General features: G+C 42.9%; 1 protein-coding gene across 1 annotated transcript in view; it reads right to left on the minus strand.

Moving 5' to 3' along the window:
* Positions 1–27997, minus strand: part of LOC311106552 (protein eva-1 homolog C-like) — a 208412-nt gene that overhangs the window by 30461 nt on the left and 149954 nt on the right. Inside the window, exon 6 of the mRNA XM_084148932.1 lies at positions 7941–8084. Coding sequence (XP_084005058.1) covers positions 7941–8084 — 144 coding nt within the window. The remainder of the gene's footprint in view (positions 1–7940; positions 8085–27997) is intronic.

Below are 27997 nucleotides of genomic sequence, written 5' to 3' on the forward strand. Positions count from 1 at the left end.
CACCGAGTATGGACGGGAGTCGCAGCTGTTGACTGAGGCAAACAATGCAATTGTATATACAATTATTGCATATACTGTAGTCTTTCAAATTTGTGATTGACTTAGTGTTGTTGTTTGTCTATTGCTATTTTTGTATAACGTACTTTCAGGTCACTGAAACCCCACCTGATGTGGTGGAAGTTTCAAACCAGATCAGAGCGCCTTCGAGGACCACCTTCAGGCATGGACTGAGAAGGATGTGGAGGTTTTTGACCAGGTAAAAATTATTGTCCGCTGTTCATTTATTTTCTGGCCCTCTAAGAGATATGTAAGAAATGTATTTGTAATATGAAATATAATTGCATTTATTCCTGTTATCAATCAAGGTGAGACTGAACATCGACATGGCGCAGGAGATACAGGAGGAGAGCTACCGGAGGAGAATCAAGAAGGGGACCAGGTGCTACGACATCTGGGCGAATTACTTGGTTTGGCAGAAGGACGAAAGGAAGGCGAGACTTGGGAAACCTCGCTGCTCTTTCGCTCCTAGCTGTTAAGGTGAATATAAAACATCTCAGATAATAACTATTTGCATTTGCACACAAAATAACCTGAAGCTAGTTTTAGTTTCCCTAACACTGATATTTTTCTCTTTGCTTTCCTAGGGTTACTTCAGTGGAAGCCAACAATCTTCTCCAGTTGGAGCAGTTGGACGGTCAACCACTGAAAGCACTGACGCCCTACAATTTGGTGAAACCCAATAGACAAAGTATGTTAAGCTCTGGTTGACATTTAAGAAAGCAAGAAATGGTAGTTATGCTGAGCTTATAAAAATATACCTCTTCAATTTACCTCTCCAAATGACTTTAGGACCATCGACTGTCCGAGCCCCCCAGGAGGTATCCCATCCACCAGAACCAGTGAGTTCGGATCAGTCTGATTCTCTGTGCTCTGAGTGTGAGGGGGACCAGCTTGAGGTAGGCTATACCTTCCAAAAGTGTTTAAAAGTACATATCTCCCATTTATAACACTGCACTAATCCATCAATTTTTCTCACAGTGTAACCAGTGTGTTTGCTTGTTTACGTCTCTGTTCCTACCCTGTTCCCTTTAACTCTGCTCCTGTTCTCCAGGACTTAGGGGTTCTGCCCAACACCCAGACGTGGATCAACCTGATGTCCTCCATTACCAACCACCCTCCAACTTTTCATTACATCATTTAACTAAAAACACTAGCACTGCAAACACTCAGCGCAGCAGTGCCTGGACTTTGCAGTCTTTGAGTCCCCATTCCGAGACTGGCTGCCTGTTGAGAACAAGTGACAGGCAGAACCTCCCACCCACACAGCAACCACCTCCTCAATATTCCACACACCAGAATTCAGTATTTTAGTCTATGATTGCCATGTGAGTGTACAAAAAATCTGAAAATAAATGAATGACACAACTGTACCAAAAAATATATCAAAGTTTTTGTATTAAAATCTTAAATATTGCCAGGTTGGTTTTCATAGCTGTTTCACAAGGTGTTCATTGTTGTAAGTTGTAAGGTATACTTTGATGGTATTTATTTATTCCTACATTATTCATTGTTGTATCCCTGGACCTACAATAGATACATATATATTCAACCACAAGGGTGTTCTAATGAGCTATGCGAGATAGAAAAAAATTAATCATAATAGAGGACTACTGAAATTATATTTTTTCAGTTTAGATAAGGGAAGGGCAGGTTAAAATAAAAACATTAATCAAATGGATTTGCATATGAATGGAGTGGAAATTGGCTGACTTCGTGATATGTAAGGTAAGTAACTTGAATGTGTCAAGCAGATTACATGTTTTCTTTGCCATTTCCCGAAACGTAGCAACATTTAAGACATGGATTTCATGTTGTAATGTTAACAAGGTACCCAAAAGTAGTTTGAAGTAATGTTTTCATTTTATTAGCTAAACAAAAATTGTCGGAAAAATCAACCTTGTTTGCATAGCAATGATGAAAATAATGTAATTTAGGCTGTAATGATCTCCAAAATTCTAATCATTAGGTCATCACACCATTGATATAGCAACATACGCTAATAGTTTATCGAATTCCATTGTGACGCAGAGGGGGACACTTTTTGGCCGGGCGAACATTATTTGGCATGACAGGCCCCTGTGTGCATTTCACTAGCCAATCTGTTTTTTTGCAAGTGAGAAATTGTCTCTGGCTGCGTGGAGAGTAATACACGGAGACTCTGTGCCACAAAATGATTGACAAAACGTTACAAAACCTGGCCAGATAATTCCAAGTCATCAGTCTCAAGCCAAAGTCGAGTCCCGAGTCAAGTCTCATGTTATTTTATATCAAGTCGAGTCTCAAATTATTGAATTTGTGACTCGAGTCCACACCTCTGCTTTATAGCGAGAAAATTCAAAATTCAATAGATTCCAGATGTCAGTCAGCTAGCGCGCTAGCACTAAGCCAAGATGGAAAAAGTTACATAACTCGTTCTCTGTGAAGTAGCTACTTCACAGAGAACATGCCGAAAAGTTGACAAAAAAGGAGAACAAATGAGGTACTACAAAATTAGAGCAAGCAGCTATGATTTTCTCTTTCGTTTTGAGCCCACGGCAAGAAGGCACCAGAGCCTGCCATGCTAATGGGTTCCCACTAGAGTCCTTGAAGAGGATACTGCATGGCGAGATATTTTTTTTTCACACCTTGAGAAATAGTGCATTGTAGGTAGTTTAGGAGATCTCTTGAACTAAGTTAATAAATATCTAATAACCCAAAAAAATAACTATATTTGTACTTATAGTTAACCAGATTGTGACTGCAACTTAGTTACTAAGCCTTTGACCACACTGTGTTGTTACTTTGGTGAGTAAAAACGTATTCTTCCTATCCTTTAACAATTATCCAGGCCTTCCTTTCACACCGCCTGATATAGAGGTCCTGGATGGTAGGGAGCTCTTTCCCAGGGATGTACTGGGCTGTCCGATCGCATGGCGAGGGTGGTGCAGTTACCATACCAGCCGTCAAGGTAAAATAAAACATCTGTTGATGTGCGCCTGAGCAAGGCACTTAACCCTAATTGCTCCAAGGGCGCTGTACAATGGAATTTAACAGTGGTCTAGGACTATCGCCCCTAGTGGCGAAGGAGACGTGTTGATGGAAGTTGGGCATCACGTGTCTTAATGACGTGGAATTATAATCACCGGAAACGAGAAAACCAGCCTCCGGGTGCATGGTTTTATGCTTGTTTATAGCCTCGTACAGTTGTTCAAAAATTGGGTCGGAGTTACGCAAAAAACTCTGGGCAATTGAGGTTAATAATTGGCGGTCTGATGTTCAAAAGTTTTTGTCGATCATAAGAAATGATAGCGGATACATTTAGTTCAAAAAAAGTAAAGATCAATGCCAAAAGAATTACAAAATAGCAAAGTTGGGTTGGAGCTTGCAAGACGGCAGCCATACAGTACGACGCCATCTTAAAAAGTGTGCGCGTGTGTGTGTGGAAGTGAGGTCACTCAAGCGTGAGGAACTGTCAGCACAATAGCCACACACTTCTCCCCTCAGAAAACCTTCCTCCTCCTCCTATCCTATCCTCCTAATCAGTGTTTGACTGGTGGGTAGGCCTATGTAGGAACCGTAATTAGTGTTTTGGACTCGGGCCATCCTCCCTTCAAGAATGTTGCTTTGTTTGTGTTCTCTCTCTCCCCCCCCTCCCCCCAAATGACAGAGCAAACTAAAATTACTGCACATGCTGGGCATATATTTTAACACTGACTTCAAATAGGAGTATATTTGAACCATGAATGACCCATTCTCTCTTTTCTCTTGTTGAGGGGGTGCCGGAATCTGGTCTAGTGTAAATGCTGCCGACTCCGGACCACAACCCCTAACATGTGTACGTGTGTGTATAGTGCGTATGTTATCGTGTGTGTGTGTATGCATGCGTCTCTGCCTATGTTTGTGTTGCTTCACAGTCCCCGCTTTTCCATAAGGTGTTTTTTTTATCTGTTTTTTAAATCTAATATTACTACTTGCATCAGTTACTTGATGTGGAATAGAGTTCCATGTAGTCATGGCTCTCTTTAGTACTGTGCGCCTCCCATAGTCTGTTCTGGACTTGGGGACTGTGAAGAGACCTCTGGTGGCATGTCTTGTGGGGTATGCATGGGTGTCCGAGCTGTATGCCAGTAGTTCAAACAGACAGCTCGGTGCATTCAACATGTCAATACCTCTCATAAATACAAGTAGTGATGAAGTCAATCTCTCCTCCACTTTGAGCCAGGAGAGATTGACATGCATATTATTAATATTAGCTCTCTGTGTACATCCAAGGGCCAGCCGTGCTGCCCTGTTCTGAGCCAATTGCAATTTTGCAAAAGTCATTTTTTGTGGCACCTGACCACACGACTGAACAGTAGTCCAGGTGTGACAAAACTAAGGCCTGTAGGACCTGCCTTGTTGATAGTACTGTTAAGAAGGTAGAGCAGCGTTTTATTATGGACATACTTCTCCCCATCTTAGCTACTGTTGTATCAATATGTTTTGACCATTACAGTTTACAATCCAGCGTTACTCCAAGCAGTTTAGTCACCTCAACTTGCTCAATTTCCACATTATTTATTACAATATTTAGTTGAGGTTTAGGGTTTAGTGAATGATTTGTCCCAAATACAATGCTTTTAGTTTTAAAAATATTTAGGACTAACTTTTTCCTTGCCACCCACTCTGAAACTAACTGCAACTCTTTGTTAAGTGTTGCAGTCATTTCAGTCGCTGTAGTAGCTGACATGTATAGTGTTGAGTCATCCGCATAAATAGACACTCTGGCTTTACTCAAAGCCAGTGGCATGTCATTAGTAAAGATTGAAAAAAGTTATGGGCCTAGACAACTGCCCTGGGGAATTCCTGATTCTACCTGGATTATGTTGGAGAGGCTTCCATTAAATAACACCCTCTTTGTTCTGTTAGAGAGCTAACTCTGTTTCCAAAATATAACAGGAGGAGTAAAGCCATAACAAATTTTTTCCAGCAGTAGACTATGATCGATAATGTCAAAAGCCGCACTGAAGCCTAACAAAACAGCCCTCACAATATTTTTTATCATCAATTTCTCTCAGCCAATTAGTCATTTGTGTAAGTGCTGTGCTTGTTGAATGTCTTTCTCTATAAGCATGTTGAAAGTTTGTTGTCAATTTGTTTACTGTAAAATAGCATTGTATCTGGTCAAACACAATTCTTTCCAATAGTTTACTAGGGGTTGGTAACAGGCTAATTGGTCGGCTATTTAAGACAGTAAAGTGGGCTTTACTATTCTTAGGTAGCGGGATGGCTTTTGCTTCTAGTAGGCTTAAATTGAAAAATGGCAAATAGGAGAGGCAATATCGTCTGCTATTATCCTCAATAATTTTCCATCCAAGTTGTCAGACCCCGGTGGCTTGACATTGTTGATAGACAACAATACTTTTTTCCCCTCTTCCACACTCACTTTACGGAATTCAAAATTACAATGCTTTTCTTTCGTATTTGGGTCAGATATACTTGGATGTTTAGTGTCAGCAATTGTTGCTGGCATGTCATGCCTAAGTTTGCTAATCTTGCCAATGAAAAAATCATTAAAGTAGTTGGCAATATCAGTTGGTTTTGTGATGAATGAGCCATCTGATTCAATGAATGATGGAGTTGAGTTTGCCTTGTTTCCCAACATTTCATTTAAGGTGCTCCAAAGCTTTTTACTATCATTCTTTATGTCATTTATCTTTGTTTCCTTTTCTTTTTATTCAGTTTAGTCACATAATTTCTCAATTTGCAATACGTTTGCCAATCGGTTGTGCAGCTAGACTTATTTGACAGTGGCGCAGTGCTAGCTGTGCCACTAGAGATCCTGGTTCGAATCCAGGCTCTGTCGTAGCCAGCCACGACCGGGAGACCCATGGGACGGCACACAATTGGCCCTGCGTCGTCCAGGGTAGGGGAGGGAATGGCCGACAGGGATGTAGCTCAGTTGGTAGAGCATGGCGTTTGCAACACCAGGGTTGTGGGTTCGATTCCCACGGGGTCCAGTATGAAAAATATATGCACTAACTGTAAGTCGCTCTGGATAAGAGTGTCCGCTAAATGACTTAAATGTAAAAATTTAATTCCTTTTTCCTCATCCCTCTCTACCATACAATTTTTCAATTCCTCATCAATCCACTGGGATTTAACAGTTTTTACAGTCATTTTCTTAATGGGTGCATGCTTATTAGTAACTGGAATAAGCAATTTCATAAATGTGTCAAGTGCTGTGTCTGTTTGCTCATCACACCACGGACCAACATATATTCTTTACATCAACAACATAGGAATCACTACAAAACTTATTGTATGACCTCTTATATACAATATTAGGCCCAGCCTTTGGAACTTTGGTTTTCCTAGATATGGCTACTATATTGTGATCATTACAACCAATGGATTTGGATACTGCTTTCAAACAAATCTCTGCAGCATTAGTAAAGATATGATCAATACATGCTGATTATTTAATTCCTGTACTGTTTGTAACTACCCTGGTAGGTTGACTGATAACCTGAACCAGGTTGCAGGCACTGGTTACAGTTTGAAGCTTTCTCTTGAGTGGGCAGCCTGATGAAAGCCAGTCAATATTTAAATCACCCAGAAAGTATACCTCTCTATTGATATCACATTAATTATCAAGCATTTCAGACATGTTATCCAGATACTGACTGTTAGCACTTGGTGGTCTATAGCAGCTTCCCACCAGAATGGGCTTTAGGTGAGGTAGATGAACCTGTAGCCATATTACTTCAACAGTATTTAACATGAGATCCTCTCTAATCTTCACAGGAATGTGGAAGTGAATATAAACAGCAACACCTCCACCATTGGCATTTCTATATTTTCTGTAAATGTTATAACCTTGTATTGCTACCACTGTATCATCAAAGGTATTATCTAAGTGAGTTTCAGAGATAGTCAGAATATGAATGTCATCTGTTACTAGCAAATTATTGATTTCATGAACCTTGTTTCTCTTAAGCTACATATGTTAACGTGGGCTATTTTGAGCACTTTTCTTCTGGGATGCTTACTTGCTTTTTATTGCTTTACTGGGAAGCTTAGCAGCAGTAGATGTGTTCATGTTCTTTATGTTAGTGCAGGGTGAGCTGCACACAGTGGACTTCCTCTAGTTCTTAGGTACATGATTACTGCATACAATAGCTGTAGGATCAGCAGAGGCATCCAGGGGAGTTAGAGGGACATAAATTAGGTTACTTATATTGTGTCTACCGACGCCCCTGGTGTAATGTACATTTGCTGAAGCATTATGACAACTCTGCGTCACAATGGTAGGGATTAGCTGAGCTGGGCTTGGGTCATTGATAAGTAATTGTCTCAACGCAGCCTTATAATGTTGTGAAAGGATCAAGGAACCCAAATGATTTGGGTGGATCCCATCCTCCTTATAAAACGTGTTTTGTTTCAAAAAGGTATCTAAATTGTCAACACAAGTTACACCCATTGAGCTGTAATAATCACATAGCCAGTTGTGAAGAGCAAGAATCCTGCTAAAGCATTCAATGCCACGATTCAGAGAGGGCACAGGGCCAGATATGATGGGTTTTTTGTTAGTGTCTAGCAGAGAGTCAATCAGCTCTTTAAAATCCAGTTTCAACTGTTCAGAGCTGCCCTTCATAATGTCATTAAAACCCACATGGACTACGATATAATCGATTTCCATGTCCTGATGTAGTACATTCGGGAGCAGCTTAGTAATGTCATTTACCTGAGCTTCGGGATAGGACATTGTTTTTGCACCAGGAACGGTCACATTTCTTACCATGGAGCTGCCCAAAATCACAGCTGGTAGCTTCTCTGCGTGCGCGTACGTACATCTGTGTGTGTGGTCTCTCACCTATGTGTGTGTGTGCATGCCTGCATATGTCTATGTAGCAGCTCACCTGAGAGCACAGAGTCCGAGGTTATGACTGAGGTCCCATCAGGGGGTGCGCTGTCTCCAACCACGTTTGGGTCATGGGCACTGGGTGACGGGGGGTACACTTCCACTCTGGGGTTGGGCTCTTGCTGCAGCAACTTCTTTGGGACTGCAGAGAGGGAGGGAGGGATGAAGGGAAAGTTTGAATTTCAACCCAAATTGATTAGGAAAATATATGATTCTCTACTCATTGGCAGCGAGATGGAGAGCGAGAGAGAGTGAAGTTTTAATCTCAAACCGAATACCTCAGCACAACATTCACTAAGTGTACAAAAAATGTTTATTTTTAATTCACAATCTGTAGAAGCAATGAGAATAGAAAGGTTCAGAACTTTTGTAAAACATCACAGTACGGTTGAAATATATATGGCAAATAGAAATCCTATATGGATGGTGTTAAGAGATAGATGGGAGGTATTGAATAGAGTTGAAGGATGGGACTAATAACAAATAACAACAAATAATAACAAAGATAGCTAATAATGTAAGCATACTGTGTCCATAATAAGTATATAGGTTGTATGTTGGGATCTTTTGGGAAAGAGCACAGTTAGAAAGATATGGCATATAGAAGCAAACCGGATGGACATCATGAAAATGATCGGAGAGGTTGAGAGTAGAAGAAGTTCAGGAGCAAAAAATAAATAAAATATATATATATATAATATAATTATTGTAAAATTAACTCTGTCCATAAGGTGTAGATAGTAAGTATAGACCGGAAGTAGAGGCCTGGGCATTGTTGTTCACTAATTTACTCCAAGTAGGGAAAGGATGGTGGGGTTGAAAAGTAATAAAGGGGAGTATATATATAAAAAAAAAAAAAAAAAAAAAAACATGGGGGATTGGAAGTGATGCAGACAATTACATTGATAGAATATACAATCTATCTGCAATATTAAGCTGATCCATTCCCCCCCCCCCCCAAAAAAAGAAAAAAGATTTTAAAAAAAATAACAATAATAAAAGAAAAATGAAAATATAAAAAATAGTGTACAAAACATTAGGAACACCTTCCTAATATTTAGTTGCACCCACTTTTACCCTCAGAACAGCCTCAAGTCATCAGGGAATGGACTCTACAAAGTGTTGAAAGAGTTCCACAGGGATGCTAGCCCATGTTGACTCCAATGCTTCCCACAGTTGTGTCAAGTTGGCTGGATGTCCTTTGGATGGTGGACCATTCTTGATACACACAGGAAACTGTTGAGCGTGAAAAACACAGCAGCGTTGCAGTCTTGCCCATTCACCCTCTGAATGGCACACATATACAATCCATGTCTCAATTGTCTCAAGGCTTAAAAATCCTTCTTTAACCTGTCTCCTCCCCTTCATCCACACTGATTGAAGTGAATTTAACAAGTGACATCAATAAGGGATCATAGCTTTCACCTGGATTCACCTGGTCAGTCTATGTCATGGGAAAGAGAAGTTCTTAATGTTTTGTACACTTGGAAGGAGGGTGAAAGGGCAAACAGAGTCACAACCGTGATTCACCCACTTCATCTGACCCCGCAGAGGGCTATTCCCGAAAGTTACGCTCCTCGCCCCTCTAACCTCCCCCTCCATACTGCTTCACAACATCCTGTGAGTCAGAGAAAACCGCACTCTCGACCCAGACATACACACAGGACCCACAATGCAACGGGGTCATACATTCCTTCCCCTCACGTGGTTTTACGAGCCCGACCTGACCGCAATCTCTGGTCACCGTGTCTGTCCGTCTGTCCCTGTCACGGGTGATTTATTGCCTGCAAAGCCGTCTGCGTGTCTGTCTGTCTGCCCGCCCTCCAATTTCCACTGGCCCGCACAAAAACAACTGAGCTCAGCAGTAGCACAGGCACTAATAATGAAAACTCATACAACAAACGTCAAATTCAAAATGTGATTTGGGAAGAAAAAAGGGAATATTTGTTCGAAAGCCCTTGGTGTATAAACACAGCGACCACATTTCCTGAGACATTATTCGGCTGCGCTCCAAGAAAGAGACAATAAAAGTCCTGGCCCAGACCTCACATAGCCCATAGAGGCCTTGAAAATAAAATACAGAAATATCTAGTATTCACTCCCCTGAGTCAATACATGTTAGAATCAACTTTGGCAGCGATTACAGCTGTGAGTCTTTCTGAGTAAATCTCTAAGAGCTATATTGTACAATATTTGCACATTATTCTTCTTAAAATTCTTCAACCTCTGTCAAGTTGGTTGTTGATCATTGCTAGACAGCCATTTTCAAGTCTTGCCATAGATTTTTAAGCCGATTTAAGTCGAAACTGTAACTAGACCACTCAGGAACATTCAATGTCGTCTTGGTAAGCAACTCCAATGTATATTTGTCCTTGTGTTTCTGGTGGAAAGCAGACTGAACCAGCTCCATTCCGTTTCTTCTTTATGCTGAAAAACTCCCCAGTCCTTAAAGCTAAAATATGTAACTTTTTTGGCGACCTGACCAAATTCACATAGAAATGTGAGTTATATATCTTTCATTCTCATTGAAATCAAGTCTAAGAAGTGGTAGATCTGTTCTATTTGCGCTATTTCTATGCTTCCCTTTCTTAAGTTTGAAATACAATATTTTTGGTTATGGAAAATATATTTCACTGCGTTTTAGATGGTACAATGATTCTCTACACAATGACTGCTTGTTTTGTCACATAAACTGAAATTAAGTGAACTATTAGAATTTTAGCAACCAGGAAATGGTGGAGCGATTTCTGCATAGTGCATCTTTAACGATTATAAGCATACCCATAACATGAAGCAGCCACCACTATGCTTGAAAATATGGAGAGTGGTACTCAGTAACGTGAGTTAGGAAGGACGCCTGTATCTTTGTAGTGACTGGGTGTATTGATACACCATCCAAAGTGTAATTAATAACTTCACCATGCTCAAAGGGATTTCAATGTCCGTTTTTTTTTGTTTTACCCATTTACCAATAAGTGCCCTTTTTTGCAAGGCATTGTAAAACCTACCTGGTCTTTGTGGTTGAATCTGTGTTTGAAATTCACTGCTCGACAGAGGGACCTTACATATTGTTGAATGTGTGGGGTACAGAGATTAAGTAGTCATTCAAAGATCATGTTAAACACTATTATTGAACACAGAGTGAGCCCATACAACTCATTATGTGACTTGGTAAGCAAATGATTACTCCTAAACTTATTTAGGCTTGCCATAACAAAGGGGTTGAATACTTATTGATTCAAGACATTTCAGCTTTTCATTTTTTATTAATTTGTAAACATTTCTAAAAACATAAATCAACTTTGACATTATGGGTATTGTGTGTGCCAGTGATACAACATCTCAATTTAATCCATTGTAAATTCAGGCTGTAACACAACAAAATCTGGAAAAAGTAAAGGGGTGTGAATATTTTCTGAAGGCACTGTATAACCTCAAACAAATAAACCAACATTTTAAAATGTTATTTTATTTGTCACATGCTTCGTAAAACAACAGGTGTAGACTAACAGTGAAATGCTTACTTATGGGCCCTTCCCAAAAACGCAGAGAAAACAATATATAAATATTAGAAAAATAATAACACAAGGAATAAATACATACATACTGTACACACTGATATATAACCTGAAATATACAGTACACACTCATGTATAACCTCAAACATACAGTGTTCATATATAACCTCAAACATACAGTATACCCTATAAACTAGGACTATAAAGGAACTATCTTTTAGGCTATAGCTCCTGTTCACCACATACAACAAAAGGTTCAACGGTGATCTCAGTTTCACCCTTCTGAAGATCCTTACAACAGAAATACAGTATTCACAGTATAAACTTGTGTAGGACTATACGGAACTCTATACAACTCTATACATTTCACCACAAACAAAGCTTCAACCATTACCTCAGTTTTACTTTTCTGAAGACCTTTACAGCATGATCTATTCCTGTGAAATGTTCAGGCTCCCATTCAGTCCATTCATTTAAACTTGAACTGTTTCAAATGCTGTGTGGAAACTGTGGTTGTGGTGTATATGGGGCGAGCCACAAATTGAGATGAATGTCCAAGAAAATAAATTCTCGCAGTGATAACGTAATGATATAATGACGGGGTATATTTTGTAGGTGAAATGTGCAACAGCAAAGTTGAATACTCAGTCGCAAAACTCTATTAGACTGCAGAAAACTACGAAAAAATGTAGAAAAAATAGCTCCGCTGAATCTAACTCCAGACCCAACCCCAACCCTCCCCCATCTACCATATGGAGTAGTGGGGGGCAAGACCAACCCTACCATTAGCAACGCGCTTGCCCCACCCACCTGAGGATCTGTGTTTTTTAGCCATCTACGGAATTTCCTGTGTTTGGGAGGTGTAAAATCCACTTGTCATTTAAATCTCGCTAGATTGATTGCTTTCATTTTACTCCTGCGACACTTTCATACTCTTGCTTGTGCCTGTCGTTTTTTCCTGTTAACGTTACAAACGCGGAAATGTTTGTAATGACCTGTCAAACACACCCCGGTAATGGCTGAAACGGGCTCAATGGAATACATTGTCTTTCCGTAGCATCTATAAAAAAGCTAAAGCTTCGTCTGGGATTTAACGCATAGTCTCGACACTTGCGTCACAATAAAGAGCAGAAAGGTAACTTTATTTTGAATGGTATTAACTTTTTGGTTTACAAATTAGATGCACTGAAATGAAAGCAACTTCCGAAAATGAACACTCGGATTATAGTGATATTATGTCTGATCTCGCAAACAATGTAAAGTATGTATAGATAGGTGTAATCTAGAGCCAAGCCTGTTGATTTTTTATCTGAGGGTATCCTGCTATTGACAGACTTGATAAATTATGCAACAGAACGTGACAACAATAGTAATTAATGAGGCAGTCTAGACAGCGCAGGGGAGTGCAGGTAGGCCTAGACAGGACATGTTTTTGGTGGTTGCAGCCCTGTTCCACCCCTTTATGTTAATTTATTGATATCTGCATATACACAGTGTATTTATGCAAAATAGGCACATCATATTTTCTTTATTTTTACACACACACACCTGATACCATTAGAAAATGTATATATGAGTGCATTCTAAGAATAAAAAAAGTGACATTTGACAATACAATTAATACCTGAATTCCCACCAAAATCCCTGAACTCCATTCATTATTTGTCCATGTCAGTAAAATGTGCTATAATTGAGTAAATATCTGACGGATAAAACAATTCTAAAAGTTTGGAGTATTTTCCTTCATCCATTGTTCAACTGTTACATTTAAATATGATTTCTGGCCTCCCCCCTCCCTCCCGCTGTCCATTCTCATCAGTCTGACACACTAATCATGGGTCTCCCCCTCTCTCCTCCCCCCACCCTGATTACAGGGCTCTGATTGGTCCTAATTGGCAGCACATGTGGCCCCAGGTCACAGCTGGGAGACGCTGTGTGATGATGGCCCTGCTGTCACTTAGTGAACACACATACACGCGCATGTACACACAAACACACACACAGATGCGCACATACACGCACACAAACGTGCACATTCTTACTTATGTACCTTTGCATGCACACACACACGCACGAACGCACAAACTTTCAACACTCCCAACTTCACAAACTCACTTATATTATTCTATTCCTGTTCACACAAAAAGATAATGCGTTACAATCCATAAGACAACTACACACATGACTGTGAATTCTTAGTTTGCTTACAGTGCTGACTACTAGGAATTAGCAAGGACCACCTTTTTAAATGACTGTCGGTTGTATGGGAAATAATGGTCAATAGTAAAACGACTTGACTTGGACTGTTGGATGCAGCCAACAACACTTAACATAATGCCAAGCAATATAGACCCAGCACGAGAGAGAAAGAGTGTGTGAGTGTGTGCCAAAGTGAATGTGTGTGTTTAAGTGTTTGTGTGCGTCTGTATGCGTGTCTGTCTGTATGTGTGTGTGTGTGACCCAGTGAGAAACACAGCGCATAAATCTCTCCTACGAAGCTGCCAGTTCTGAAATGACGCAAGTCGCAAAAACCTACAACTTCCCAAAACAGCGATCCTACCTTCTAATTCCCTGCTCTATTGGTGCAGCGGGAGCCCATTATGGAACACCACAGGGAGTGGGAATATTAGACAGAAGAAAGAGAGAGAGCAAGAGAGAGAGAGAGAAGGAGAGAGAGAGAGAGAAAGAGAGAGAGGGGGGAGAGAGAGAGGGATAAGAATGGGTACTGGAGGCGACCCTGGAGTGTATAACAATAGACTATGTTGATACTGGCACAACTATGGTTTGTTTTCACTGGACTCAGGAGTACAGCAGTGTGTGTGTGCGTGACGGGGGCATATGCTGACTAGTGCAGAACAGAACAACACTATGGCAAAGCCGTTCTCTGAGCCAGAGGAGTAGTATGGTATAGTAACACACTATGAATTAGTCACTTTTCCATTTTTAGCAGACACTTTTATCCAAAACGACTTATAGTCATGCATGCATACATTTTACGTAGAGGTGGTCCTGGGAATCGAACCCACTATCCTGGAGTTGCAAGCGCCATGCTCTACCAACTGAGCTACAGAGGACCATAACTCCCTATAGTAACACCCTGACAAAGACCAAGTCGGTCGAAAAGTTGCTTCTCCATCACCTTTAGCTCACTAGCTCAAGATTACTTATTGGGAGAAGCAAAAAAAGTGAGCAGACATTACTTTCTGTATAGTAACACAGAAAGTAAGTGCTAATATACGATCTGTCCATATAATCTTATTTATTGTGGTCCAAAAGGCAACACTGATCCTAGATCCGTACTCCAGACCACAGAGAACTATCTCTGAAAAGCTGCAATATGGAGGACATTCATTCTATGATACAGAGATAATGAGTAAGGAAGGAAAGAGAGAGAAGTGTGTAAGAGAGGAGGAAGAGGAGAATGAAAGGAAGAGAGAGGGAGAGATTGGCAGCTACAGCTGAGCATGGCGGACACAGAGACAGACACACACACACACACACACAATAACTCACAGCTAATAGCATTCCAGAGGAATGACATAGGCTAGGTGAACAGGGCAGGAGCTGGAGGTGTTGAAGTCCTCTTTTCTCCCCTCTTTTTTCTTGTCACCCTCCTTTCTTCCTTCCATCTCTCCCTCCCCCACTCATCATAGCAATTCTTCTGTTTTCAGAGTGTCAGAAAGTCTCACCGGGGCAGTTTTTCTAAATACGTTTTAACAGCATCCAGCTGACAGGAGTTGATTGGGCAGCGTGTGTGTGTGTGTTTGGGGGGATGGTCAGAGTAGAGGATAGGTGGTATGAAAGACGGGGAAATGAGATGGAGAGAGGAGGGTTAAGTTTAGAGGTGGGGGTAGTTATGAATAAGGATTGGGGGATTGAGTGCTGAGTGAGTCAGGATAGTGTGTGTGTATTTGTGTGTGTCTGAGCGTATTTGTGTGTGTGTGTGTGTGTGTGTATGTGTATACACGTGTATGTGTGTCTGTGTGCATGTCTGCATTAGTGTGTGTGTGAGGGCATGACACACTCCTTCTCATCATGTGTGTATACAGTGGGGGAAAAAAGTATTTAGTCAGCCACCAATTGTGCAAGTTCTCCCACTTAAAAAGATGAGAGAGGCCTGTAATTTTCATCATAGGTACACGTCAACTATGACAGACAAATTGAGAATTTTTTTCCCAGAAAATCACATTGTAGGATTTTAAATGAATTTATTTGCAAATTATGGTGGAAAATAAGTATTTGGTCACCTACAAACAAGCAAGATTTCTGGCTCTCAGACCTGTAACTTCTTCTTTAAGAGGCTCCTCTGTCCTCCACTTGTTACCTGTATTAATGGCACCTGTTTGAACTTGTTATCAGTATAAAAGACACCTGTCCACAACCTCAAACAGTCACACTCCAAACTCCACTATGGCCAAGACCAAAGAGCTGTCAAAGGACACCAGAAACAAAATTGTAGACCTGCACCAGGCTGGGAAGACTGAATCTGCAATAGGTAAGCAGCTTGGTTTGAAGAAATCAACTGTGGGAGCAATTATTAGGAAATGGAAGACATACAAGACCACTGATAATCTCCCTCGATCTGGGGCTCCACGCAAGATCTCACCCCGTGGGGTCAAAATGATCACAAGAACGGTGAGCAAAAATCCCAGAACCACACGGGGGGACCTAGTGAATGACCTGCAGAGAGCTGGGACCAAAGTAACAAAGCCTACCATCAGTAACACACTACGCCGCCAGGGACTCAAATCCTGCAGTGCCAGACGTGTCCCCCTGCTTAAGCCAGTACATGTCCAGGCCCGTCTGAAGTTTGCTAGAGTGCATTTGGATGATCCAGAAGAGGATTGGGAGAATGTCATATGGTCAGATGAAACCAAAATATAACTTTTTGGTAAAAACTCAACTCGTCGTGTTTGGAGGACAAAGAATGCTGAGTTGCATCCAAAGAACACCATACCTACTGTGAAGCATGGGGGTGGAAACATCATGCTTTGGGGCTGTTTTTCTGCAAAGGGACCAGGACGACTGATCCGTGTAAAGGAAAGAATGAATGGGGCCATGATTTTGAGTGAAAACCTCCTTCCATCAGCAAGGGCATTGAAGATGAAACGTGGCTGGGTCTTTCAGCATGACAATGATCCCAAACACACCGCCCGGGCAACGAAGGAGTGGCTTCGTAAGAAGCATTTCAAGGTCCTGGAGTGGCCTAGCCAGTCTCCAGATCTCAACCCCATAGAACATCTTTGGAGGGAGTTGAAAGTCTGTGTTGCCCAGCGACAGCCCCAAAACATCACTGCTCTAGAGGAGATCTGCATGGAGGAATGGGCCAAAATACCAGCAACAGTGTGTGAAAACCTTGTGAAGACTTACAGAAAACGTTTGACCTGTGTCATTGCCAACAAAGGGTATATAACAAAGTATTGAGAAACTTTTGTTATTGACCAAATACTTATTTTCCACCATAATCCTACAATGTGATTTTCTGGATTTTTTTTTCTCTCATTTCGTCTGTCATAGTTGACGTGTACCTATGATGAAAATTACAGGCCTCTTTCATCTTTTTAAGTGGGAGAACTTGCACAATTGGTGGCTGACTAAATACTTTTTTTCCCCACTGTACATACATCAGCACACACACAGGTTTCTGGAGTGGGTAATTTGAGCAGTACTGGGGACCAATGATGAATTCATCTACAGGGCTTTCTTGACACTTTTAGGTGATGGAATGTGTTTTGGCTGTGGTCAAAGGCTAAACATGGAGACTGGTGAAAGCACTTGACTTTTAGGGACCTATATGCCCTACCATAAAGGCAAGGCTGGCCCTTGTTGCCCCCCTGCCTAAAACATGTTGGCTACAAAAGGCTAAAATTTTGAAGCTGGTGTGGTGCTTTGAGGGCCTTTGATCCCCTCCTTGAAATCAACTGAGGTGAAAGACTGACCTATAGTAATATGGTCTGACCCTGGACTCATAACCGGTGGTAGAACTAGGGTGCATTCCAGGATGGAGCAAGAGGAGAGCTTACCCTACCTCCAATATACACACACAGGTGTGCCCCCTGCCCTGGATTGAATTGCAAAGCATAGTATTTTTTCTCTCCAAATGCTATATTGTATACCCCACATCCTTCTGGCTGTGAGCATGAGCAAACACGCACGCACGCACGCACATACGCACATACGCGCGCGTGGGCACACACGCTCACAGATCCACAAGTGCACACAGACACACACAGCATAGACAATAGCTACTCCCGCTCCATGATCCCAGCTGTGTTAGCCATTCACATTCACACACACACACACACACATTTGCTGCCATTAAAGGGATACTTCAGAATTGTATCTACTTCCCCAGAGTTAGATGGACTCGTGGATACCATTTTTATGTCTCTTTGTCCAGTACGAAGAAAGTTACAGGTAGTTACGGGAGCCAATGTTATTTAGCATTAGCACAATTAATGGAAGTCTATGGGTATCTCTAGCATGAGTGGCGCAGTGGGTGGCGCAGTGGTCTAAGGCACTGCATCGCAGTGCTAACTGTGCCACTAGAGATCCTGGTTCGAATCCAGGCTCTGTCGCAGCCGGCCGCGACCAGGAGACTCATGGGGCGGTGCACAATTGGTCCAGGGTAGGGGAGGGAATGGTCGGCAGGGATGTAGCTCAGTTGATAGAGCATGGCGTTTGCAACGCCAGGGTTGTGGGTTCGATTCCCACGGGGGGCCAGTATAAAAATATATATATAAAAAAAATATATATATATTCACTAACTGTAAGTCGCTCTGGATAAGAGCGTCTGCTAAATGACTAAAATATAAAATAAATATATATATAATATATACCCATAGACTTCCAGTCATTGTGCTAACTCTAGTTAGCAATTCCGCTAACGCTAGTTAGCAACTTCCTTCAAACCGCACCCAGAGACATAGAAATGGTATCCATGAGTTCATCTGACTCAGGGGAAAATCCCGAAGTATCCCTTTAAGAAACATACACCAAAATAGCTGACCCGTTGACAGTGGGAGGCCATAATAAAGCGCCTGAAAATGACACGATTTTAGAGTCCAGTAGACCCCCCAAACAGAATACACACAATAGTACAAACATCTCACACACACACACACACAAATTCCGTATATTATAGTGCACTACGTACAGGGATTAGGGTACCATTTCAGACACAACCAGTGTCTCACAGTGTCCTCACTCCCCATGAACTTTGACCCCTCTCCAAGCGACCTATCCAAACAGTGGCTTGGCGGGGTTGACTGTTTGTGTTTCATTCTCTTTATTGGGCTTGTGTGTGTTTCATTCACTTTATTGGAACAGTGTGGGAGACAGATAGGAAGGAGGCTACTATAACTGAGTCAGCACTCTCATGATCTGATGTGTCCGCTCGCTCGGTGGGTCAACAAGGATGTGCCTAAAATGCCATGTCATCAAAGTGCGCCTCGCCCTGAACTCACTCCCTCGTATCAGGCTTATATATGAGCTCATCACACAAGCCCAAGTTAGCCATTCTGTAAATCGCTTCGTATCAAAAGTTCAAAATGTCTGCTTTTTACAAGGTTTCTGATTGAGTGAGAGCTCCTGATGGTGGTAAAACAAGGCTTTTCATTGGTTGACATAAATGTGACGGAAATGAAGGCAAAGACAATGTGAGGCATGTTCAGTCTGACTTCTAACCCAAACAAGTCATTATCTTTACAGCGAGCAGACAGCTGAGACATGAATGAGATGAGAATAAAGCTTGCTACAAAGTTCACATCACAGAGGACATTGAAAAGGCCCGAAAGATCGTCAAGGACTCTAGTCACCTGAGCCACTGATTCTTCACTCTGTTACCATCTGGCAAAGGGTATCAGAGTATCGGGTCTCAGACCAACAGGCTCCGAGACAGCTTTTACCACCAGGCCATCAGACTGCTGAAAAGCTAAACCAAGTTGTCTCCCTGCACAGACTTGCACCTTAAATACTATTTGCACCGGACAGACTATATGCACCTTAAAAATGATTTGCACTGACTACCCACACATTCAACCGTTACACACCAACTTACACACAAACACACACAAGCACACACACACTCAGAACTCATACACACACACACAGTCAACGCTGATGTTCTATTATACAGTGAGGGAAAAAAAGTATTTGATCCCCTGCTGATTTTGTAAGTTTGCCCACTGACAAAGACATGATCAGTCTAGAATTTTAACGGTAGATTTATTTGAACAGTGAGAGACAGAATATCAACAAAAAAATCCAGAAAAACGCATGTCAAAAATGTTATGAATTGATTTGCATTTTAATGAGGGAAATAAGTATTTGACCCCTCTGCAAAACCTGACTTAGTACTTGGTGGCAAAACCCTTGTTGGCAATCACATAGGTCAGACGTTTCTTGTAGTTGGCCACCAGGTTTGCACACATCTCAGGAGGGATTTTGTCCCACTCCTATTTGCAGATCTTCTCCAAGTCATTAAGGTTTCGAGCCTGACGTTTAGCAACTCGAACATTCAGCTCCCTCCACAGATTTTCTATGGGATTAAGGAGTGGCTAGGCCACTCCAGGGCCTTAATGTGCTTCTTCTTGAGCCACTCCTTTGTTGCCTTGGCCGTTTGTTTTGGGTCATTGTCTTTCTGGAATACCCATCCACGACCCATTTTCAATGCCCTGGCTGAGGGAAGGAGGTTCTCACTCAAGATTTGACGGTACATGGCCCCGTCCATCGTCCCTTTGATGTGGTGAAGTTGTCCTGTCTCCTTAGCAGAAAAACACCCCCAAAGCATAATGTTTCCACCTCCATGTTTGACGGTGGGGATGGTGTTCTTGGGGTCATAGGCAGCATTCCTCCTCCTCCAAACACGGCGAGTTGAGTTGATGCCAAAGAGCTCAATTTTGGTCTCATCTGACCACAACACTTTCACCCAGTTCTCCTCTGAATCATTCAGATGTTCATTGGCAAACTTCAGACGGGCCTGTATATGTGCTTTCTTGAGCAGGGGGACCTTGCGGGCGCTGCAGGATTTCAGTCCTTCACGGCGTAGTGTGTTACCAATTGTTTTCTTGGTGACTATGGTCCCAGCAGCTTTGAGATCATTGACAAGAACTTATATAGATGCACGATTGAGAGCATTCTGTCAGGCTGAATCGCCCTCTCCAGAGGGTGGTGTGGTCAGCCTAACGCATCACCGGGGGCAAGCTGCCTGCCCTCCAGGACATTTACAAGACTCGGTGTCAAAGGATTCGGCTACCTGCCATGTATTCAGGCATGTACCTTGAGACTAATGCCCCACGTATAAAGAGTCATTGAACGCTGGTCACCTCATATTCTACATTTACATTTTACTCATTTAGCAGACGCTCTTATCCATTCATCTTAAGATAGCTAGGTGGGAGAACCACATATCTTAGTCACAGTAAGTACATTTTTCCTAATTAAAGTAGCTAATCAGCAGTCAGTGCTAGAAGGGGGGAAAAAAAGTCAAGTGCGAGTGTTAGTTCACAAAAGTTTATATTTTTTATTTAATGTATATTTTTACGGGGGCTGGGGGGGAGAAGGGGGTTCGAAGGGATGGGGGTGGCTGTGGGATTATTTAAGATACTCTTTGAAGAGGTAGAGTTTCAAATGGAAACCCATTTCATGAAGCTCCCGATTAACAGTTATTGTGCTGACATTGCTTCCAGAGGCAGTTTGGAACTCGGTAGTGAGTGTTGCAACCGAGGACAGACGATTTGTACGCGCTACACGCTTCAGCACTCAGCGGTCCCGTTCTGTGAGCTTGTGTGGCCTACATTGTGGCTGAGCCGTAGTTGCTCCTAGACGTTTCCACTTCACAAAAACGGCACTTACAGTTGACTGGGGCAGCTCTAGCAGGTCAGAAATGTGACTAACTGACTTGATGGAAAGCTGGCATCCTATGACGGTGCACGTTGAAAGTCACTGAGCTCTTCAGTAAGGCCATTCTACTGCCAATGTCAGTCTATGGAGATCGCATGGCTGTGTGCTTGATTTTACACACCTGTCAGCAACAGGTGTGGCTGAAATAGCCGAATCCACTAATTTGAAGTTTTTTTTTTTTGGTAGATATAGTATACCTACAACTGTACATACAATTTCTTTCTCCAAATGAAATACTGTCTATACACACCACATACGTATATTCTGGATTCTCACACATTAATACACTGCTCAAAAAAATAAAGGGAACACTTAAACAACACAATGTAACTCCAAGTCAATCACACTTCTGTGAAATCAAACTGTCCACTTAGGAAGCAACACTGATTGACAATACATTTCACATGCTGTTGTGCAAATGGAATAGATAACAGGTGGAAATTATAGGCAATTAGCAAGACACCCCCAATAAAGGAGTGGTTCTGCAGGTGGTGACCACAGACCACTTCTCAGTTCCTATGCTTCCTGGCTGATGTTTTGGTCACTTTTGAATGCTGGCGGTGCTTTCACTCTAGTGGTAGTATGAGATGGAGTCTATAACCCACACAAGTGGCTCAGGTAGTGCAGCTCATCCAGGATGGCACATCAATGCGAGCTGTGGCAAGAAGGTTTGCTGTGTCTGTCAGCGTAGTGTCCAGAGCATGGAGGCGCTACCAGGAGACAGGCCAGTACATCAGGAGACGTGGAGGAGGCCGTAGGAGGGCAACAACCCAGCAGCAGGACCGCTACCTCCGCCTTTGTGCAAGGAGGAGCAGGAGGAGCACTGCCAGAGCCCTGCAAAATGACCTCCAGTAGGCCACAAATGTGCATGTGTCTGCTCAAATGGTCAGAAACAGACTCCATGAGGGTGGTACGAGGGCCCGACGTCCACAGGTGGGGGTTGTGCTTACAGCCCAACACTGTGCAGGACGTTTGGCATTTGCCAGAGAACACCAAGATTGGCAAATTCGCCACTGGCGCCCTGTGCTCTTCACAGATGAAAGCAGGTTCACACTGAGCACATGTGACAGACGTGACAGAGTCTGGAGACGGCGTGGAGAATGTTCTGCTGCCTGCAACATCCTCCAGCATGACCGGTTTGGCGGTGGGTCAGTCATGGTGTGGGGTGGCATTTCTTTGGGGGGCCGCACAGCCCTCCATGTGCTCGCCAGAGGTAGCCTGACTGCCATTAGGTACCGAGATGAGATCCTCAGACCCCTAGTGAGACCATATGCTGGTGCGGTTGGCCCTGGGTTCCTCCTAATGCAAGACAATGCTAGACCTCATGTGGCTGGAGTGTGTCAGCAGTTCCTGCAAGAGGAAGGCATTGATGCTATGGACTGGCCCGCCCGTTCCCCAGACCTGAATCCAATTTAGCACATCTGGGACATCATGTCTCGCTCCATCCACCAACGCCACGTTGCACCACAGACTGTCCAGGAGTTGGCGGATGCTTTAGTCCAGGTCTGGGAGGAGATCCCTCAGGAGACCATCCGCCACCTCATCAGGAGCATGCCCAGGCGTTGTAGGGAGGTCATACAGGCACGTGGAGGCCACACACACTACTGAGCCTCATTTTTACTTGTTTTAAGGACATTACATCAAAGTTGGATCAGCCTGTAGTGTGGTTTTCCACTTTAATTTTGAGTGTGACTCCAAATTCAGACCTCCATGGGTTGATACATTTGATTTCCATTGATAATTTTTGTGTGATTTTGTTGTCAGCACATTCAACTATGTAAAGAAAAAAGTATTGAATAAGATTATTTCATTCATTCAGATCTAGGATGTGTTATTTTAGTGTTCCCTTAATTTGTTTGAGCAGTGTATATCTACTTTGGATTGTTATTTCTTGATTTTTTGTTTTTATTGTTTTTATTAATTGTGTGTTTGTATTGCATTTGCGAGACATTCTACTGCACTGTTGGAGCTAGTTAAATATAGGCATTTCGCTGCACCTGCTATAACACCTGCAAATCTGTGTAAGCAACAAATTAACTTGATTTGATCCATGTACACAGAGCTGTGTTGGTTGGGAATTTTGGGGAGGTGCGCGGCTGTTACAGGAGGGGGTCGCAGTTCCGGAGTAACCCACTAGGTGTCATCCTCCGACAACCTTAGGCACCTCCTCACTCACAGTCGGGACTAATCATCATCCTATTGGTGTCACCTGTGTCTATCGGTTCACCTGTGTATTTATGTCCTCACTTCCCTGTGTTACCTTGCTCAGTTTTCTCTGCTAGTTTCTCTATGTCCAGCAGTACAACTCAGTGTCTGATCGGAGATCTATGTACAGGTACTTGAGAAGTGTTCTCCCTGTTTCGTTATTTGTTTCAGTCTCAGGTAGTATTTCGTATTTTGGCTGTCAGCAGGTTTTTGGAGACTTATTTGCTCCGCCTTTCTTTTATCGTGATAAGTCCGTTATTTTGTATTTTGGCTACGGGACCACCAGTAAAGATCCTGGTTTCACCATCTCTGCCTACTGTCTACTGTATATCCTGCACCGCACCTGGGTCACACCTCACCCCAACCCTTACACGCGGCAGCCTGTGCATCCCCCGCAGACGGTGGTCTCAGAGCAGGGTAGCTATGTCACAATGGGCCGCTGGACTATCGCGGCTTTGCAGCTGTGGACAAAAATGAGAGCCAGCTGAGACATGATTGAGGCATGAATACATTTCCAAGAAATAAAGAGATCTGCTGTCGGATCTGACAATGAATCTTGATGGTTGTACATTTGTCTTAAATAAAACTGTCAAGGACCTCAGCGTTACTCTGGACCCTGATCTCTCTTTTGACAAACATATTTTTTTAAATTCAAGAGTAGCCTTTTTCCATATTCGCAATAATGGTGTCCTGTGTGATCTCTAAATGTACATTTTACATTTTAGTCATTTAGCAGACGCTCTTATCCAGAGCGACTTACAGGAGCAAATAGGGTTAAGTGCCTTGCTTTTTAATTTTTTTATTTAACCTTTATTTAACCAGGTAAGCCAGTTGAGAACAAGTTCTCATTTACAACTGCGACCTGGCCAAGATAAAGCAAAGCAGTGCGATAAAAACAACAACACAGTGTTACATATGGGGTAAAACAAAACATAAAGTCAAAAATACAACAGAAAATATATATACAGTGTGTGCAAATGTAGCAAGTTATGGAGGTAAGGCAATAAATAGGCTATAGTGCAAAATAATTACCATTAGTATTAACACTGGAATGATAGATGTGCAAGAGATGATGTGCAAATAGAGATACTGGGGTGCAAATGAGCAAAATAAATAACAATATGGGGATGAGGTAGTTGTGTGGGCTAATTTCAGATGGGCTGTGTACAGGTGCAGTGATCGGTAAGGTGCTCTGACAACTGATGCTTAAAGTTAGTGAGGGAGATAAGAGTGTCCAGCTTCAGAGATTTTTGCAATTCGTTCCAGTCATTGGCAGCAGAGAACTGGAAGGAATGGCGGCCAAAGGAGGTGTTGGCTTTGGGGATGACCAGTGAGATATACCTGCTGGAGTGCATACTACGGGTGGGTGTGGCTATGGTGACCAATGAGCTAAGATAAGGCGGGGATTTGCCTAGCAGTGATTTATAGATGGCCTGGAGCCAGTGGGTTTGGCGACGAATATGTAGTGAGGACCAGCCAACAAGAGCATACAGGTCACAGTGGTGGGTAGTATATGGGGCTTTGGTGACAAAACGGATGGCACTGTGATAGACTACATCCAATTTGCTGAGTAGAGTGTTGGAGGCTATTTTGTAAATGACATCGCCGAAGTCAAGGATCGGTAGGATAGTCCGTTTCACAAGGGCATGTTTGGCAGCATGAGTGAAGGAGGCTTTGTTGCGAAATAGGAAGCCAATTCTAGATTTAACTTTGGATTGGAGATTTTTAATGTGAGTCTGGAAGGAGAGTTTACAGTCTAACCAGACACCTAGGTATTTGTAGTTGTCCACATACTCTAGGTCAGACCCATTGAGAGTAGTGATTCTAGTCGGGTGGGCGGGTGCCAGCAGCGTTCGGTTGAAGAGCATGCATTTAGTTTTACTAGTGTTTAAGAGCAGTTGGAGGCTACTGAAGGAGGCATTGAAGCTCGTTTGGAGGTTTGTTAACACAGTGTCCAATGAAGGGCCAGATGTATACAAAATGGTGTCGTCTGCGTAGAGGTGGATCTGAGAGTCACCAGCAGCAAGAGCGACATCATTGATATACACAGAGAAAAGAGTCGGCCCAAGAATTGAACCCTGTGGCACCCCCATAGAGACTGCCATAGGTCCAGACAACAGGCCCTCCGATTTGACACATTGAACTCTATCTGAGAAGTAGTTGGTGAACAAGGCAAGGCAGTCATTTGAGAAACCAAGGCTATTTAGTCTGCCAATAAGAATGCGGTGCTTGACAGAGTCGAAAGCCTTGGCCAGGTCGATGAAGACGGCTGCACAGTACTGTCTATTATCGATTGCGGTTATAATATCGTTTAGGACCTTGAGCGTGGCTGAGGTGCACCCATAACCAGCTCGGAAACCGGATTGCATAGCGGAGAAGGTACGGTGGGATTCGAAATGGTCGGTGATGTTTGTTAACTTGGCTTTCAAAAACTTTCGAAAGGCAGGGCAGGATGGATATAGATCTGTAACAGTTTGGATCTAGAGTGTCACCCCCTTTGAAGAGGGGGATGACCGCCGCAGCTTTCCAATCTCTGGGGATCTCAGACATTACGAAAGATAGGTTGAACATGCTAGTAATAGGGGTTTCGACAATTTCGGCGGCTAGTTTTAGAAAGAAAGGGTCCAGATTGCCTAGCCCAGATGATTTGTAGGGGTCCAAATTTTGCAGCTCTTTCAGAACATCAGCTGTCTGAATTTGTGTGAAGGAGAAGCGGGGGGGGGGGGGGGGGGGCATGGGCAAGTTGCAGCGGAGGGTGCAGAGCTGGTGGCCGGGGTAGTGGTAGCCAGGTGGAAAGCATAGCCAGCCGTAGCAAAATGCTTGTTGAAATTCTCGATTATTGTAGATTTATCGGTGGTGATAGTGTTTCCTAGCCTCAGTGCAGTGGGCAGCTGGGAGGAAGTGCTCTTATTCTCCATGGACTTTACAGTGTCCCAAAACGTTTTGGAGTTAGTGCTACAGGATGCAAATTTCTGTTTTAAAAAGTTAGCCTTTGCTTTCCTAACTGCTTGTGTATTTTGGTTCCTAACTTCCCTGAAAAGTTGCATATCGCGGGGGCTATTTGATGCTAATGCAGTACGCCACAGGATGTTTTTGTGCTGGTCAAGGGCAGTCAAGTCTGAGGAGAACCAGGGGCTAGTTCTTAGTTCTGTATTTTTTGAATGGGGCATGTTTATTTAAGATTGAGAGGAAATTACTTTAAAGAACAACCAGGCATCCTCTACTAACGGAATGAGATCTATATCCATCCAGGATACCTGGGCCAGGTCAATTAGGAAGGCCTGCTTGCTAAAGTGTTTTAGGGAGCGTTTGACAGTGATGAGGGGTGGTCGTTTGACCGCGGACCCGTTACGGACGCAGGCAATAAGGCAGTGATCGCTGAGATCCTGGTTGACGACAGCGGAGGTGTATTTAGAGGGTAAGTTAGTCAGGATGATATCTATGAGGGTACCCATGTTTACGGATTTAGGGTTGTACCTTGTAGGTTCGTTGATAATTTGTGTGAGATTGAGGGCATCTAGTTTGGATTGTAGGATGGCCGGGGTGTTAAGCATATCCCAATTTAAGTCACCAAGCAGTACGAACTCTGAGGATAAATGGGGGGCAATCAATTCACATATGGTGTCCAGGGCACAGCTGGGGGCTGAGGGGGGTCTGTAGCAAGCGGCAACAGTGAGATACTTATTTCTAGAAAGGTGGATTTTTAGAAGTAGAAGCTCAAACTGTTTGGGCACAGACCTGGATAGTATGATAGAGCTCTGCAGGCTCTCTCTACAGTAGATTGCAACTCCACCCCCTTTGGCAGTTCTATCTAGACGGAAAATGTTGTAGTTGGGGATGGAAATTTTAGAATTTTTGGTGGCCTTCCTAAACCAGGATTCAGACACTGCTAGAACATCATGGTTGGCGGAGTGTGCTAACGCAGTGAATAACTCAAACTTAGGAAGGAGGCTTCTGATATTAACGTGCAGAAAACCAAGGCTTTTACGGTTACAGAAGTCAACAAATGATAGCTCCTGGGGAGTAGGAGTGATACTGGGGGCTGCAGGGCCTGGGTTAGCCTCTACATCACCAGAGGAACAGAGGAGGACTAGAATAAGGATACGGCTAAAGGCTTTAAGAACTGGTCTTCTAGTACGTTGGGTACAGAGAATAAAGGGGGCAGATTTCCGGGCGTTGTAGAAAAGATTCTGGGCATTATGTACAGACAAGGATATGGAAGGATATGAGTACAGTGGAGGTAAACCTAAGCGTTGGGTAACAATGAAAGAGATAGCATCACTAGAGGCACCGATTGAGCCGGTCTCGGCGTGTATGGGGGGTGGAACAAAGGAATGATTTGAGGCAGTTTGAGAGGGATTTGGGGTTCTACAGTGAAATTGTATAATAAGAACTAACTGGAACAGCATATTGACATGGGAGAGAGGCA

The sequence above is a fragment of the Coregonus lavaretus genome, assembly GCF_964263955.1.
Source record: "Coregonus lavaretus genome assembly, chromosome: 31".
Lineage (NCBI taxonomy): Eukaryota > Metazoa > Chordata > Actinopteri > Salmoniformes > Salmonidae > Coregonus > Coregonus lavaretus.